This window comes from Nicotiana tabacum, chromosome 12 (genome assembly GCF_000715075.1).
Source record: "Nicotiana tabacum cultivar K326 chromosome 12, ASM71507v2, whole genome shotgun sequence".
Lineage (NCBI taxonomy): Eukaryota > Viridiplantae > Streptophyta > Magnoliopsida > Solanales > Solanaceae > Nicotiana > Nicotiana tabacum.
In genome coordinates, this window is record NC_134091.1 from 3829422 (window position 1) to 3846872 (window position 17451).

Sequence of the window (17451 nt, forward strand, 5' to 3'; positions counted from 1 at the left end):
GGTCATCGATCATTATTGGTTCGGTTATCGGTTTACCCGATAATATAACTCATTCTAGAGTTAAGAAAAAAAGAGAAGACAATTCATTAGAGTTAAGAAAAAAAGAGTAGAATTCGCATATAATATACTACCCATTTTTACGTTCTGTCCAGTGACCACAACTAGAATAGTACTAATCCTTCAACAACAGTTTCCCAAATACATTAATATTAATACAAAGTAGTAGCAATTTCACTTTAAAATTAACAAGTTCAAACAAATAGTACTAACAATTCAAATTCAAGTTAACAAGACAACGACTACTCAATCCTTATAGGCTTTACCAACTAAACTGAATGTTGTTTATCAAATGTCTAACCTGAAAAAAGAAACCATAGAGCAAAACCTTGATATGTGCATGGGCAATACTAAGACAGAAATAAAAAACACCTAGAAGGCAAGAAAATATTGTCCTGTTGCCAAAGCTCATAGTACTGTACAGAAGAATAATATTAAAAAATATACCCAAAACTGATGAAGATTGTCGATTGAGAATTGATAAGTGCGAAAAGAAACTGGTAGTAGGTATAGGCTGCACATCGTTAGCTCACAAAAATAAGAAACGAAAATAAAAAAATAAAGAATCATTAACAGTCAAAAATATCAATATGAAGATGAATTTTGTTATAGAAATTAAAAGTCTAATATATAAGACTAAAGACTTACGCTAGGACTAACTAGTAAGGTCTATGAAAAATGAAGATGAAGCAATTGAAGAGTTCGGCTAAAAAGAATAGGAGAGAATGAACAGAAGCCTAGCATATGTATATACTTAAGGGCAAAGTCGTAATTTTATTAATTCTTATTGGGTTATCAGTTAACCTATTAACAAAATTGGCAAACCGATCCTTGAACCGATAACCCAATAGTGAAAAAATTCTAAACCATTACCGAAAAGTTAACCCAATAACGCAATATCGATAACCCAATAAATAATTAACGGTTCGGATTATCTGTTTTACCCGATATATGCCCAGCCTTACTATCACCTGGGTTTATAAAATAAGGGAATAAAATTTATAGATAGATAATAAGGATGCGTAGGTAAAGGAGAAAAGGGTGAAAGAAAAGTCAAGATAGGTAGTATGTATAGTATGAGGAGGATTATATTTGCACAGGATTAGGGCTAAAGGAGTTTTTTTGGTTAACTGGATGCATTTCATTAAAGAGAACTACCCGTTAGAGCATAAAAGCAGTAGCAGAGTTTGTGTCAATATTACATTCCCAAATTTGTCTTGGAAAAACAGTTCCTGTTATGTCTGCCCAAAAAACATGTGTAGCAAACACGGGGGGAACTGCTGTTACAAAAATATTATCAAAAAAATCCTTCTTAGTGTTCTCCTTTTCCATTAGATCAGCTATTTTGTTGGTTTCCCAGTAGTTGTTCTTCACCACCACGGCGCTTAACCTTTGGACGATTGACCTGCATTCAGAAATAATTGAATCAAAGATAAGATTTCCATTGATTAGCATTCTAATTACCTCAGTAGAGTCAGCGTTTATTTTCAGGGGTGTTAGCTGCCTTTCTTCTGCAATTTGCAGTCCTCTCAATAGTGCTAGGAGCTCAGCCTGAGTGTTAGTGGTATGCTGGATAGATCCCATGTAGCCCAGAACCTAATTTCCACTTGCATTCCTAAAGACTCCTCCCAGTCCTCCCCTTCCAGGATTCCCCATTGTAGCTCCATCAGTGTTGAGCTTGTAAGTGTTGATTTGTGGTGGTGTCCATTTAACCCAGATATTTTTATGTTTTGTGGGAGCTTTACTGACCAGTATGGTTACATATTTAGTTGCTTTTGCTAAAGCAGCTCTGGTATTAACCATATCCTTTCTATTGTTAAATAGATTGTTATTTCTTGATGGCCAAATTTGCCAAAAGCAGAATGGAAGAAGCTCTTCCCAGGTGATGATATTGTTGAAGGGTTCTTTCTTGAGTGAGGTCCATGTCTTTGGCCAGTCCTTACTGGTGAAGGATGTGACATGGCTTGGATGAGTATTGGTACTTTCTGAGATAATAGATGCCCAGAACAACTTTGAGTTTGGGAAATCAAAGAAAATATGTGTAGATGTTTCGAGTCCCTGGTTGCAAAGGCTGCATGTGGGGTCTAAGTGGATCCCAATATGGTGAAGGAAGGCTCCAGTGGGGAGCCTATCATGGAAGAGTAACCAAAAGAAGGATTGAGTCTTTTTGGAACTTTTAATTTTCAAATCTACAAGTAATTATTACTCATGTTTTCAGTTTTTGGTTGTTGAAGATTATCCAGAAGGGAATATGCTGATTTTGTGGAGTAGGTTCCAATTTGTGGTGATTCCCCAGATCATCTTTTCTTCCTTAATGGGATTGGTTGGAATGAATATGTTTTTTTATGGAGTTTATGATGTTTTGGGGGATTCTTAGGGAGGTTGTGGAAAAGTTTCAATTCCCATGATTGTGAATTGATGCCACTGTTTTGGCCATGTCTTCTCTGGTTAGTGCTCCTTCAATTATGGACATGATTGCAGGCAGATTAGGGAGCCAAGGTTCATTGATGTAGTTGAATCTATTCCCTGAATGAACAATCCATCCTTTTGCTTTCATGCATGTTTCCTACCCTTTTAGGATACATTGCTACGTACTTGACTTATATTTCTTGGGGGAGGGGGGTCCTCCAATTGCAATGATTTGCAATGAGGGTTTTTGCCTATAGAGAGGGTGGATTCTGGTATAGCATCCATGCCAGCCCTGAGTGGATGGCTCTGTTTTTCAATTCAGCCTTTTGGATTCCTAGCCCACCTTGTACCTTAGTCTTTATGACTGTGTCCCAGGAGATAAGGTGCATCTTTCTTTTCACAGTTGTGGTACCCCAAATGAAATTCCTTTGGATTTTGTCAATCTCTTTGGTTGTTTTAGCAGGGAGTTTGATGTATTGCATTATATAATTGGGGATAGTGTTGAGTGAGGCTTTTGCTAGGGTAGTCATGCCAGTAATATTGAGCATGTTTGTGTTTCCACCCTGCTATTTGTGCATGGAGATTATCTATGATGAATTGGAAGTCATTATGAGTGGGTCTTTTGTGAAAAATTGGGAAGCCAAGGTATTTGCCAAAGCTGGCTAATGCTTGTATGGCAAGAGTGCTGGAGATGGATTCCATTTGGTTGGAAATTGACACTGAAACAAACTTTGGGGTTGTTAAAGTTGATCTTTTACCCTGAAGCCAAATTGAAAGAATTGAGAGTACTAAGAATTGTGTTGCGGTTGACCTAATTAGCTATGGCAAATAGAGCTAGATCATCAGCAAAGAAAATATGAGATATCTTAGGACCATTTCTACTAATGCTAATGGGGGACCACTCTCCTTGATGGGCATTCCTGTCAATGTCCCTGGAGAGTCTTTCCATACACAAGATGAAGAGGTATGATAATAGTGGGTCACCCTGCCTGATGCCTCTGGTAGGCATGAAGGGGCTTGTTTGCTCTCTATTAACAAGGACAGAGATGGTGGAAGAGCTGACACATGCAATAATGAGATTGGTGATTGTATTTGGGAAGTTGAAGCCATGGAGGGTCTCTTTTATGAAAGATCATTCCAGTCTGTCAAAAGCCTTTTCCAAGTCTATCTTGATTATCGTGTTAGGAGATTTGCCTTTCATCTTTCCCAAATGTGTGATGTATTCTTATACTATGATGGCATTGTCAGAAGCTCTCCTATTTGAAAGGAAGCTGGTCTGGCTAGGGCCAATAATGTGGGACAGGTAAGGCTTGATTATGTTAACAAGGATTTTGGTTACTGTTTTGTACACTATATTGCATAAACCTATGGGCCTATAGTTCTTAATCATGGATGCTTGAGGGCATTTGAGGATTAGGCAAAAAAGTGTTTCATTCATGAAGGGGTGCATTGTTGATGTGGAGAAATATTTTTTGCAGAATTAGATGACATCCTTCCCTCTATGTCCCAGTATTTTCTGGTAGAAAAAGGGTGAAGGCCATCAGGGCCTGGGGCTTTGAAGGGTTTGAAAGAGAAAACGACACATTTTATTTCACTGTCCCTTAGGGGCATTTCAATTATGCCTTTTTGGTTATCAGAGAGGCAGTGCCCCTGGAGACCATAAATAGATGTGCACCTCTGGGACTGGGAATGGGATGTGGAGTAGATCTCATGGAAAAATTTAAAAATTGAATCTTTGATTTCCTTGGGCTCGTACTGCCATTGCCCTGAATCATTCTTGAGGAATAGGATTTTGTTCCTCCTTCTTCTATTAAGGGTATAAGTATGGAAGAATTTGGTATTGACATCTCCATCTGAGAGCTAGCTTATCCTAACTTTCAGTTTCCATAAGTCCTCTTCATTCCTTAGAATCGAGTCAAGCTCCTCAATAAGAGTGTTTTCAAGAGTGTGGAGAAAGAGGCTAGAAGGATAGTGGGGGGATTTTTAAATCCTTGCTATCCTGGCAAGCAACCTCTTCTTTTTTGTGGAAGATATTACTAAAAATATTTCTATTCCATTTTAAAACATTTTCCGTGAACAATATGGTGGAGGGGATTAGGGATGATTGGGGTGGGAAAGAGTCCCTAATTAGGTTTTGGAACAAAGGGTGACTGCACCACATTGATTCAAACCTAAAAGGCTTATTGGAGAGAATGTGATTGTTATTGTTTAGCTTTACTAGCATGGGGCAATGGTCAGAGTGGGTCCTAGGAAGATGCGTAATGTTTACCTCCGAGTATTCATTTACCCAGAGGTTATTAGCAAAGTACCTATCAATCCTTTCTAGGATGAGGCATGACCTATTCTGATAACGCTTATTAGACCAAGTGTATTTGCTTCCTTTAAATCCTAGGTCTACAAGCTGGCAACTATTGATGCAATTCCAAAACAAATACTTTGGGTTTTGATGGGGTTTCCCCCAAATTTGTCCCTAGCTTTCAAGACTTCATTGAAGTCCCCACCCACAAACCAACTTCCCTTGAAGTTTTTAGAGATATCAATTAAGTTATCCGAGAGAGTTTTCATATCCTCTATGTAATTGCTAGCATAAATTGCAGAAATTAACCAAGGGGGTTAGGGGGGATTACCTTAACCATTGCATGAATGCCCTGAGATGTTACAATTGCTTCATCTACTTGGAGAGAGTATTCCTTCCACATAATCACTATACCTCCTGAGTGGCCTACTGTAGGGAACTGAATATGCACGTCATATTGCAGTTCCTCTGTGAGCTTTTTATGGTGAGCCATCTTAGTCTCTAGAAGGACCAACAGTGCGGGTTTATGCATTTTAACCATCTCTGAGCAATGCCTTCTGAATTCAACACTATTTTCCCCTCTAACATTCTATATTATGAAATTCATTAGAGGGTTCAGGTTTGAAGGGCTGTTTCTCATCGATGCTTTGTCCCTGCCCTGGGCTTGCATCACTTCTCTTCCCCTGTGTTGAGATTGTTGGGATCTCATCACTGAGGTTAGTGTAAGGAGGGATTTGAGGATACCTTGACTTTGATAAGAGGAGAGGTCCATTCCACATCTGACTAGGTTATTGGGGCATAGAAATATTAGTGTTTCGCTGTGGTCCACACTAAATTCCGCAGCTCGAACTACTTCCAGCCAGAGAGAGTCTACTCTCACTTGGTTGTCGATTGGTGCTGTTTCCTTCTCCATTGAGGCTTTGTGGTTTTTAGTATTTTCAAGGCCTTTGATATCCCTTTCGAGATATTCTCTAGAGGTGGAAAGTGTTGTTTCTCCTGCGTTGAAGATGAAGTTTCCTATAGTGGTCCTTGGGGAAGGAGTTTGAATTGGGGGTTGCATAAGGGTCCGCCATTGTTGGGTCCGGAAAGAAAGGCATAGTGTTGAATATCTGTTGTATCATGTTGTGGACTAAGGGTGGGTCGCTGGTTTGTTGCATGTGGTTTAGGTTGCTTTGCATCATCATCACCTGCCATAGCTGAGCACCAAATATCTCCAAACTTCTGTTTAGGGCCTCTACAGTCACTCTGGCTAGGTGAGCCGGGTTCTGGATGATGCGTGATATGGGTTGATCTCCTAGTTGAAAATTATAGCATATGGCTTTACCATGGAGGTCAAATTCCAACCACGACGCCGGTGTGTGGTCCGGTGGTGGTGGAACGGATGTTAGAAAGACTAGGGTTGGTGTTGGGTTCCATTTTTGGCTTTATTTTGTCTAACTTTTTGGGGGTTGGTATTAAAGAGTGGGTTAATGTGGCAATCAACCATTTTGGGAGGGGGTGGAAGTGGATCGACACCCATATTAAGTGTTTTAAAATATGTGTCTAATACATAGATTGTGGGATTATTGTGAAATCCAGTTGAGTTGATGGGTTCTGTCAAATCAATTGTATTTTTTGGGTTTCTCAGTTTTAACTCTTGAGCTTTAATGGAGTGATTTTGCATAGATGGTGTTGGTAGGGGAGATGTAGAGGGGTAAGGGTCATAATTGGGGTCTCGTGGGGATTCGGTCTGTTCAGGGATTGGGTGAGTCCCAGTTTGTGTTTCCAGACTTGGACTTGGGCCCTTTGGCGTGGTTGACCTTAGGTTTAAGGTAAGGTTCATTTGGCTGAGCTTTTGGGAGGGGAATGTTTGGTTTTTGCATTTGGGTGTAGGCCCCTTCTCCGTATTGGGTTGATGATCTGAAGAACCTGGGCTCGCCTTCCTCTTCATGCTTATTTTGGGCCTTTCTTTTGTGGGCTGCCCGATTGTTGATTAATTTTCCATATGTGTAGTGTTTGTTTTCGTGCATTGGATTGGGCTCATGTCCTGCAGTGGGTTAGCTTTAGAAGCGTACCAGAATGTTTGAGTTTCAAGGAACTTACCAGAGATGGCGTCGAACATTCGGACTTGGATGTCGTCCGGTAGAGGTGTTTACTTACCTTTTCTGCTCTGATTCGTTGTTGATCATTGCTGGGTAGGGGGGTCCCTATTTACGTCTTCTTGGAAAGGAAACAATATTCCATTTCTTTTCTTCTTCACCATCTGGTTTTGAATTAGATTCGTCATTTGGCTTTGAATTTGAGCATTCTGGGTTGTCTTGTGATGTTGTTGTTTGGGTTTGTTTAAGCCTGTGGGAGCATCCTTTCACTGTGTGACCTATCATTCCACATCCAATGCACAGGACATTCTCACCTTCGTAGACCACTAATTGTTTATGGTCTCCTATAGTAACAGATGTTGCAACCAGCGATTCCAGAAGTACCCGAATGCATATTCTGGCATATCTACCTCTCAGGGTTGCAAAGGCGCTCGTAACATATCTACCTCCCGAGTTTTCTGCCTACTTTTTCTAGGTTATCTTTGTCATAGAATTCGGTGGGTAGTTAGGGGAGACATACCCAAATCACAATGAGGGAGAGGGTTGCTTCCTGTGAGACAAACTTTGGTTCCCACCGTCTGATGGAGAGGAAGCTTCCAGAAATGAATCATGGCCCCTGTTGGATAGCTTTTGCCAAGTTTTTCTCCTTACTAAATTTGACTATGAAGAAATCCCACCCTAAGTCAATTAAAATTAACTGTTCGGTTGGGTTCCGTAGTTCAATTAATTTGGATAAGAGAAGATAGTGTGGCATACGCCGTCCAAAGAGCTTAATAATGACCGAATAATGCCATGGTTCGTATAATCTGTTTTTATCTTTCTGGGAGAGTAGGATTGGGCCTGTTGTTTCCTTACCTTTTTGTTGGATTATTGGGTTTTCAATCTCAGAAACAAAGTATTCTACTTGTGAGGTATCTTGTTTATCTAGGAGTATTTCTTTGTATGAATGTAGTTGGGGAGTGTCCTCCATTTTGTTGGTATACGGTGATTCCGGTGGTTTGTTTGGTATTTTGGGTGGGTTGTCCATTGGATTGTTCTAGTGATGGATGAGAGTTTCTCTCTCTTCTAATAGCTCCTTAGGGCTAAAGGAGTTGTATGTTGAATAAGCAGGAGAGATGTTCTTGGTTTGGATGCAGCTGCTTCAGAGAGAAAAGGTAGTAGACAAATTTGTTAGTCTAAACAGATTCTTGACAAATTATGTGCATAAACCATCAATTATTATGCAAAAATTAAGATACTAAAATAATGCTGATTTTACAAGTAATACTCAAACCTTTTTGTCTTAATTTATATGGCACATAATCTTTTTTAGTGTACTCTAAAAAGAATATTATTTATAATTATATAAATGTTTAAGACTTATTTTAAATATAAATTTAAATAGTTTCTTTTTAGTGGGCGTTTGGATATAGGAATTATAAAATTTCAGAAAAATATAAAAACAAATTCAATTAAAAATGGTATTTAAAAATTAAAGTTATGTTAGGATATAAATACAATTCTGGTTTGTTTTTAAGTTTTTGTGAATGATGTGAAATGAAAATTTTGAAAATAGTTTTTTGGAGTTTTTTAAAGTTTCAAAAAAATTCGAAATTCATTTTCATGTGAAAAGTTAAAAATTTATGGCCAAATATTGATTTCGAAAAAAAGTAAAAAAAATTCGGAAAAGGTGAAAAAAACTTATGGCCAAACGGGCCCTTAAGTTTGTGCCCAATCAAAGAATGACACATAGTTTTTTCGGAAAATAAATTGAAAAGCTGAGGGATACGTGGATAAGCTTGAACAGAAAACCGGTTGGACCGGTAATTAGGGCAGATAAGAAAGCCGGCGCTATAAAAGATAAGAAAATAAGAGTAAAGCGGTTAGGGCGTAAACGAAGAAACGAAGCCGGAGAAGAGGGCTCTTCTTTTCGTGGAGAAGAACAATAATAGGAGTATTATCTTATCCTTATTCTTACCAAAGGTATTATTATGCTAATTACATCCTTTTATTCTCAGATCTAATCGATTTTACCCTAAGTTTTTTCATTTGTAAGCTTAATTTCTTCTTCCTCGTTATAATTTGGACAATTTGTGTTTGGCTTTTAAATATTTGTTTACGATTTGTGAATTATAGATGGATCGGTACCAAAAAGTGGAGAAACCAAGGGCAGAAACACACATTGACGAGAATGAGATTCGGATTACCAGTCAGGGTCGCATGCGCAGCTATATCACCTATGCTATGACCCTGCTTCAGGTGAGTTTTTTCTTAATTTTTTTTTATTTTTTTTAATGATTTGCTGTTTGTTTATCTATTTTACTGATTCAATCCCGTTTAATAATTTCTTAGACCCAGTAAATACTGATGTGTGTGTTTTATTATTAGTAATAGTAGAAGGAAGTTTTAAAGTCATGATGGAAAATGTTGTTTAATGGATTCTAATATATGAAAATTGTTAAATTTGCATTGAAATGGATTGGTGCCAATCGTTTTGAGATGTCCTAAGATGCTAATGTGTAATTCTTAGAAGTGTTTGTTTTGTTATTATGCTTCTGTTGCATTAGCTTGCATTGAGAAGACGGTGTAATTTGTTGCATTAGCTTCGCTTGTACTGCCGCTTGCAACACTTATTTTCCTGGTTGATGTGTTTGCTTTTGTGTAAATTTCAGTTTTGTTTTGTTATGTGCTTGTTTATCTATTCTACTGCCTCCATCCTGTTATATATTGTGCTTCGTTAAATTTGGCTTATATAATTTATTGGTAATACTGTAATAGTAGAAGGAAATATTGAAGTTATGATGGAATAAAATTTTAGTTGATTGAAAGCACCTCATCAAAAATTAAAATTTGCATAGTTTGTAGGATTTTGTATAGTTAAAATTATGAAATTTGTATAGAAAATGGATTGGGAGTTGGTCATGTTGAGAACACCTTAAATGGCAATATGTAATATTTGAAAATGTTTGTTCGTTTTATGCTTTTGAAGATGCTTAAGTTCGTTTGTGCTTGGATATAGGCAGTGGAACTGTTTGTAATCTAACTTCTTTCTTTGGTTTGAGTTCACCTTCACTTTTTTGGGTGAAAGAGTAGAAGAGTGTTAATTTGTTGCATTAGCATTGCTTATAGTGCCATTAGTAACACTTATTTTCCTGGTTGGTGTATTAGCTTTTGTATATATTTAGTTAGAGATAAATCATGTCTTATTATTATCAAAGCACTCCTGAGTTATATGCGCTCAATCTTATCAATTTGTCTAGAATTAGCTAAAAGGAAGAGTAATCATCAGCAAATAATTTCGTGCTTAATTCGGTGGAAACCAATGTTTTAAAAGGCCGGGGCGTGAGGCGAGGCGTTTTACCTCTGACGAGGCGAGGCGTAAGCCCTGAGACATGGGGCGTAAGTCCCATGAATCTTTAAATTTTACTAACAATTTTAAGATAGTATAAAATAAAAAATAATTATAAATATTACATTAAAATCGCAAAATTATAACAAATAATTCATTTAAAATACTTATAAATTATAATTCAACTATGAATAATACAAAAGGTATGACATACACCATAATATGCAAATTAGCTGCAACGTCGTTACAACTCAAACATCAAAAGTAATGTATTCGATGTGAAATCTTATATGTATCTCTTAAGGAGTAATGAATCTTGAAACAATTTCGATATCATAATTTGATTTTTTTTTAAAATACTCGTTTTATTTAATATGCTTTCTATTTGAAAGAGAATTTATATAAAAATATAATTCACAATTTAAATATGATTCTCTAGCATAATTTATTTTTAAGTTTAAACAAGTTAATAAAGTGACACATAATTCACCATACTATATCATGATAACTAATTATTTGTAAATATTTACTAGCTAATACTGAGCTATTAAATTAATAAGTATTGTATCTCATAAACATGAAAAAATAATATGTAGGAAAATAATTATAAAAAAAGTTATGGACTAATATAATAAAGACATAATAAAAGTTAATAAATAAATACTTTTAAATGAAAGATTTATTTAAAATCTACTATCATAGCAGTCTTAGTAGATAACATACAATAATTTTTATTTTAATTATGACATAAAATACTCTCAACTTAATAATTTATGATTAAGAAAAAAGTAATTTTGAATAGTCAACGATTTATTAAGAAAATGTAAGGATTTACAAGGTTAGTTACATGCAATTGCATAAAATTCTATTAGGCGAGCCCAATACGCTGTGCGTTGGGCATGTCCGGGGCGTAAGCCCCGACGGCCAAGGCGTAAGTCTCACGGAACTAAGCCCCACACATATGCCCAGGGCATTTTACGAGTGCTCTTCCCAAGGCCGAGCCTCGGGCGAGTCCCAATTCTGCCTTTTAAAACAGAGGTGGAAACTACCATTTCTTATTCTTTTTATGGAACCCCCACTCCCTTGTTGATCTTTTTGCATGATGGGGCATTGGAGATTTTAATGTCAATACTTGAAAAAAGTTTTAAAACCTAGTTATTCAGACCTTGCTTACGCCTATAATGTGCATGCATATTTTTTACCATTCTATATTTAATATTATCCTGTATGGTGTCGCTCTTGAGAACTTGATGTCCTTGTTATTTATGCAACATTTGTAGGAAAAAGGATCAGATGAGATTGTGTTCAAGGCAATGGGAAGGGCAATCAACAAGACAGTAACAATTGTGGAACTGATTAAGGTAAAATGTGAATACATCTCCTTTATTGTTCCTGTTGTTCTATGTGTTCGATTTCTGATGAATTTTGGATATTGACATGGCTTTGTGCAGAGGAGGATTGTTGGTCTTCACCAAATAACGTCTATTACATCCACTGACATTACTGATACATGGGAACCCCTTGAAGAAGGCCTCCTACCGTAAGTGCATAATTGAAGCTTTGGGAATTAGATTGTTATTTTTATTTTAAAAAAATTAAAGTTGTGGTGCCCCATCTATTGCTCTATTTCTATACATAACTTTTTTATTATTGGCTGCAGTCTCGAAACCACCAGGCATGTCTCAATGATCACAATAACTCTCTCAAAAAAGGAGCTGGATATGACTTCAGTGGGGTGAGTATTTTTTGGTCTTTTTATAGTGGAAATTTTGTCCTCAGCAACTATAGCACATCAGATTTAATATTCATTCATTTTTTGAGTCTTCTACGTAATATTTTCTATCTTACTCTGGAATGCATGCGATAGTAGATCTTCCTATTCTGAAGTACTTCGTTTGTCCTGTACTCGATATGGGGTTTAATATGTTAATTTAATTTATTATTTTGGGCACCCATGAAGTCCCATGTTTTATAGAAGATTGGGTGTCTTTCATAGAAAACTATGTCCTTTTGTAGTTTTTCTACCTTTTTGGTTTACTTATATACAGGTGTGTTTTGCCCCAAGCTGTTTACTTTATAAAAAAATTGATTTATTATTATATTACTAGTAGTAGGAGTGATATACGTGGTTGAAAAATTAGTTAAGAAAGAGAGTCAGTATTTAACGTTCCAATCTTGAAGAGGTCTACACTTGTGTACACTGCAATCATTCAAATGGTGCTCAATGTGCAAGTCTTATAGAATATGTGATCATCATGCAAGTATTATGATGATGACCACATATACTTGGAAGCTAGGACTTTGCAAAGCTTGTGGCCTCATGGTTTGCTCTCGCCTGCAGATACCAACCACCATTGCCAGCAGACCAGGTGAAAGTGTTCACAGATTTTGATTACGATGGAGGTTTGTTATATTTTTTAAAAGGATGCAAATACTGGTAATATGTAAAACAGAATGGTATTATTTGCTAATATCTGAATATTTAGAAGGATCACCTAGTGGTGGAAGAAGAGGCCGCGGTGGTAGAGGAAGGGGAAGGTCTAGAGGTTTCGCAGGTATGCATTCTTGTTTAGCTTTTTTTTTTTTTTAAATGTTCTTTTTATAAGGGCTCCACAGTTCATGTAAGACTTTCAGCTTGCTCCTGTAAACAGATGTTTTGATGCTTTTGGAGGTTGGCTTGTTCTCTTGATTGTGCGAGTGTTTCTTCTAGGATATTAAGTTGGAACGTTGGGTGAATGGCCCTCTATTTGTTCAATATTTAGATGGAATAAAAATCATTTTTAACTGTTACCTTTAAATTTTGTTTTAAAAAAAAAAGGCAGACATCACCTTTATCTAAGCTGTTCTCTTCCTTTACATAAAAGCAGACATAGAAGAACTATGCATACACGTCCTGGTAAAGGGATTCATTGCTGCGGTAGGAGGAATTGTGCATACATGTCCTGGTAAAGGGATTCATTTCTTGGGAGATAGATCGCATTTTAGAAAATCTTTCAGCCAAAGAATGAGGAACCAAGTCAATAAAGTTTAACTAGAGAAAAGGACGGAAGAAAATATTACCGGAAAGTATTCAGATCATCACTAAATGCTATAGCTAGTCTTTTTGCTCTTGCAGATGTTTTTATCAGGTTATGCTATGTATTTAATGATGTGTTGCACAAAATTCTTGAATAGTATAGGTTGAAGAAGGTAAAGATATAATTTAAAAACACCCTTCTGAAGAAGAATTTAAAGACGCATACTTTTTGTGAGAAACCATACTATCTCAGCATCACAAAAAAGAAAATGAAAAAAAGAGAACATTAAGAAAACCATATTATCTCAATTAAATTATCTTACTTTGTTGGTGAAAGAATACTATAAATTTTTATTATCACGTCCCTAGGGAGTGGCTTAGTGGTTGAAAAGTTGGTTTGACAACCTTTGGAGGCCAAGGTTCAACTCCGGGCGGGGTCGACACTAGGTGAATTCTTCCAGTTTGCCTTAGTCGAGGTTCAGACTGCTACCACGTACTATGCTGATTAAAAATAATATATATCATCAAAGCAAAATGAGATATGCCAATTCTATATATTCTTCTGCAATAATGTTCTTCATTAATGACGAATGCTAAGATCTTATGGAAATAAAGAATAAAGAAAAAGATGAATACTAAGGTCTGATAAAAAAGCCAATTGTCAACCCTGAACATCCTTTTCCCAGCAACAGCTAACATATACATACATGTATAGAAGTGTGTGTGCTTTTTGCTACGAGGTAGATTTCCATTTGAGTGAAGTTGTACGCTGAAAATTACAATTTTATAAGTTGGAATAATTCATTTTGACCGCTTCAATGAAATGTAGGCTCGTTTGAGATGGTGGTGTTAAGTGCCAACTTCAGATTTTGTCATGTCTGGACGTCCACCTGATGTTTTGAATTCTTATGCTTAAAGTCAGTGAGATTTTCATGACATATACAAGGAGTACTCTCTTCTACCATTATTAAAAAAAGAAGGAATACTCTCTTGTTTTGACCATATACATAAATGCCCCTATATGTCAGGTATTATGAAAGAGTAGAGGGTTGCTCTACTTCATAGTGTAATTGGCTGATTTTAAGAATGCGAGTAAAAATGATTACTGTTCTGTTCATGACGTTCTGGCTGCTATCACATCCAGGAAATGGCTTTATGTCGGCTGAATACGATGATGGTGGGTATGATCGCAATCGGAGCTATGGTAGGGGTAGAGGTCGAGGCAGAGGTCGTAGCTTCCGTGGCCGTGGAAGGGGAGGGTACAATGGCCCTCAGGATACCCAGCAAGATGCTGGCTTCTACAATCAAGAAGCACCCATGCAGGGCCGAGGTAGAGCTTTGCTTTCCATAGTTTATGTTCTGGGGATTATTCTGCATATTTAATTCAGTGCTGATGATCAACTCCTTACCTTGCCCTCTCAAAATTTAATATTTCATGGGTATTTTTTACCGCGTTGCATGTGGTATGCTTCATGCTGTGAACAGTTTTGTTCAGAAGCATTATAAGTTTCTTGAAAATCCACGCTGGAATGGAGTTTATGCAATGCCCGTGTTCTTTCTGTTTCGCGGTTGAAGATGCATCTCCGAATAGACGTGGACTGGACGAATAACTGCTAGTTATCAATACTTGCCTTCTGTAACTAAGGTTATTTTGTTGTTGTAGGCCGTGGACGTGGGAGGGGAACTCGTGGTAGGGGACGTGGTTTCAGAACTACTGGGCCGATCCATGGAGGTGGTGCTTAAAGGTCAAACTTGGAAGAATACAGAGATTATGTGCTATGAGTGCCTGCTCCATGTTCTATTGTTTTTTCTTTCCTCAGTTGTTACCCGTGTTAACCGTAGGTTATTGATCTGTAATCAGAGTAGACTAATTATAGATTTCACGACTGCCCGTATGTGGTGAGTTATTTTTTTTCCTTGATATCTTCTAGTATTTTCTTTCTGGTAGATTAGGTGCTTGATCAAGTGTAATTTCCTTAGTGAGCAGCACATTCTTTTATTTGTCTGTGTTTGACATGTTCAGTGTTGACCTCAATGCGTAAATTTGCCTCTGTTTTTAGTTGGCAGAATACTCAAATTACATTATGTTCTGCTGCGTCTTGTACTTCATTAGCTATTGACAGTCTTCTGCTTTTACAATGATGTTGAGTTATTAACTTATTATAGATTGCTCTATGGTTCTTAACAAACAGTGCAACATGACAAACACTGGGAGGAGTAAGGGGCTTTCTCGCCTACACGTTCTCGCGTGGTAAAAGAACTTGGATCGTCGATCTCTTCCTTAAAGATTGGGATGAACCAACGTTAGTAGATGGTAAAAAGATGGTGCGAGAGGTATCCCTCTCTTCTTTGAGCCATCCTAGGACAGAGTGGAAGCTTTGGTCTGAGGTGAAGTGGTATACATTTTCTAGCGACATAAAAATCTCTAACTAGTCTAAATTAACCTAACAAATATTGGACCAAAAGTAAATGTTGGAACGTTATTGGATGATGAAAATGTGGTGATGTAAAAACAATAATGACAATATATTAGATATAGAAAATACCGCACAAGTGGATGAAAATCTGAAAGCTTTAAAGAAGTCATACAAGTTGCTTTTGTTTTTTTACCAATTTCTCAAGGAAAGAATAATACTGGAGCCGATTCCTCCTAGAGTAGCTGTGAATACGAATAAGAGAAACTCCATTTCTGTTACTCTACGGATTGAGTTTGCTAAGAAAAAAAATCGAGTAGCTTGTGGGCCGGTCGTCATTGCAAACTAGCTGATCAGTGGGGGTAAGAGAGTGTTCCGTTGGTGTTCTCAGTCTCTGCTGCGACTACCTCTCTTCTCTTCTCTTTTAGAAAGGTAAATGACCACTAGAGAGGCAAGCGCTTTCATGGATGCGGTAAACCAATCAATCTTTTCGTTACATATCGGGGGTTTTTGAAGAAAAAGGTAGAGAAGGAAGGGTGGTTGAAGCAGGACCATAAGAAGTACCTAACGGTTTCACTGTCGTTAGATTGTGTGGCAACGTGCAGAAATGATTTTTTGGCGAGTTCGGTCAGGAGGGACAAAAGAGAGATGCTTTCTATCAGTCAAAAAAGCAGATATCGCCCCCCATGCTCCCACGGTCCGCTTACGACTGGAGTTATAAAATGATAGACCGGCCAGTCAATAGTTCTACAGCTTTTCTAATTCCTGGCAACAATTGCGGTGCCCTTTTCTTTTTCTTTATATTTTTGCCTCTTTTGTGCAAAATTGTCCCCTTCACATTCTTCTTTGATAAGAAGTCCAAGTTTGATTTTACAAGATTTTTGTAAGCTATTTGCATATTAATATATTTTTTGGAAACTGGATATATTTATCATTTCTGAAACAGATCATCAGCTATTTCAAACCTTGAACCATTCAAACTTTTTACTTGTTAAAATGTCCAAATGATTAGCATTCAACAGTGTTTTACTTGATTGGATTAGATAATACTCTTTGTTATGTCAAATATTTTTTGATAAATTAAATTTGTTTCGAAATACTTAGCGTTTTAGGAAAATGAAAAGTTATTTTTCAGTTTCTTTTCCTAAATTTGCCCTTAAATTTTTTATTAGTGAACTATTAATTTAGCGAGACATTCGAAAAGAGATACTCCCTCAGGTCCACTTTAATTGTCTTTTTGTTTATTTTTACACATATTAAAGATTTACGTTTTAACATTAATTATCAATAACATTAAGCATATTAACCTTTACTTTTCTTTAATTTGTTCACTGGAAATATAACCGATACTTCGAGACTCTTTATTACAAGGGCAACTTTGGAGGAAAAAAAGTTAATTCTTTCTTAATTTTTTAAAAAATTAAATATTGTGGATCACAAAAAGCTTGACAAATATTCTTATGATTAAGGTTCTAAATGTCTTTTTTAATAAGTAGATTGCATGCAATATATTAACTATATAATCAGTCGTTAGTTGTGATTTTATACAGCCAATGCCTCTAATATACGTGTCGACGTACTGTACTGTCATGTTTGACAATTTGTTATCAGAAACCATATGGTGCCTATTTTTCTCTAAGAAAAAGAAAAAGAAAAAGAAAAAAACCATATGGTGGGTATTTTTGTCTCAAAAAAAGAAGAAAAATAATAAACATATGGTGGGTATTGAAAAAAGCATAGGGTAGACTCTTCTATCAACTAACTGTTTGCTTGACGGTGGAGACGATGATCACATGGGTAGTTTCAAGTATTGTCAAGATTGGAAAACATTAAACACATATTTTCTTCCAAAA

The 17451-nt window shown here is 36.7% G+C and overlaps 1 protein-coding gene across 2 annotated transcripts; it reads left to right on the forward strand.

Moving 5' to 3' along the window:
• The first annotated feature begins 8661 nt into the window (after positions 1 to 8661).
• On the forward strand, positions 8662 to 15261 carry LOC107798331 (uncharacterized). 2 transcript variants are annotated; one of them, XM_016621308.2, is made up of 9 exons: positions 8662 to 8802; positions 8956 to 9078; positions 11449 to 11529; positions 11620 to 11708; positions 11829 to 11903; positions 12510 to 12571; positions 12655 to 12723; positions 14329 to 14514; positions 14848 to 15261. In XM_016621308.2, the coding sequence occupies exons 2-9, from the start codon at positions 8956 to 8958 to the stop codon at positions 14925 to 14927; spliced, it is 765 nt and encodes a 254-aa protein (XP_016476794.1). In that variant the 5' UTR covers positions 8662 to 8802; the 3' UTR covers positions 14928 to 15261. The 2 variants fall into 2 exon arrangements, with proteins under 2 accessions (XP_016476794.1, XP_016476795.1); XM_016621309.2 differs by having other exon boundaries at positions 12658 to 12723.
• The last annotated feature ends 2190 nt before the right edge of the window (positions 15262 to 17451 follow it).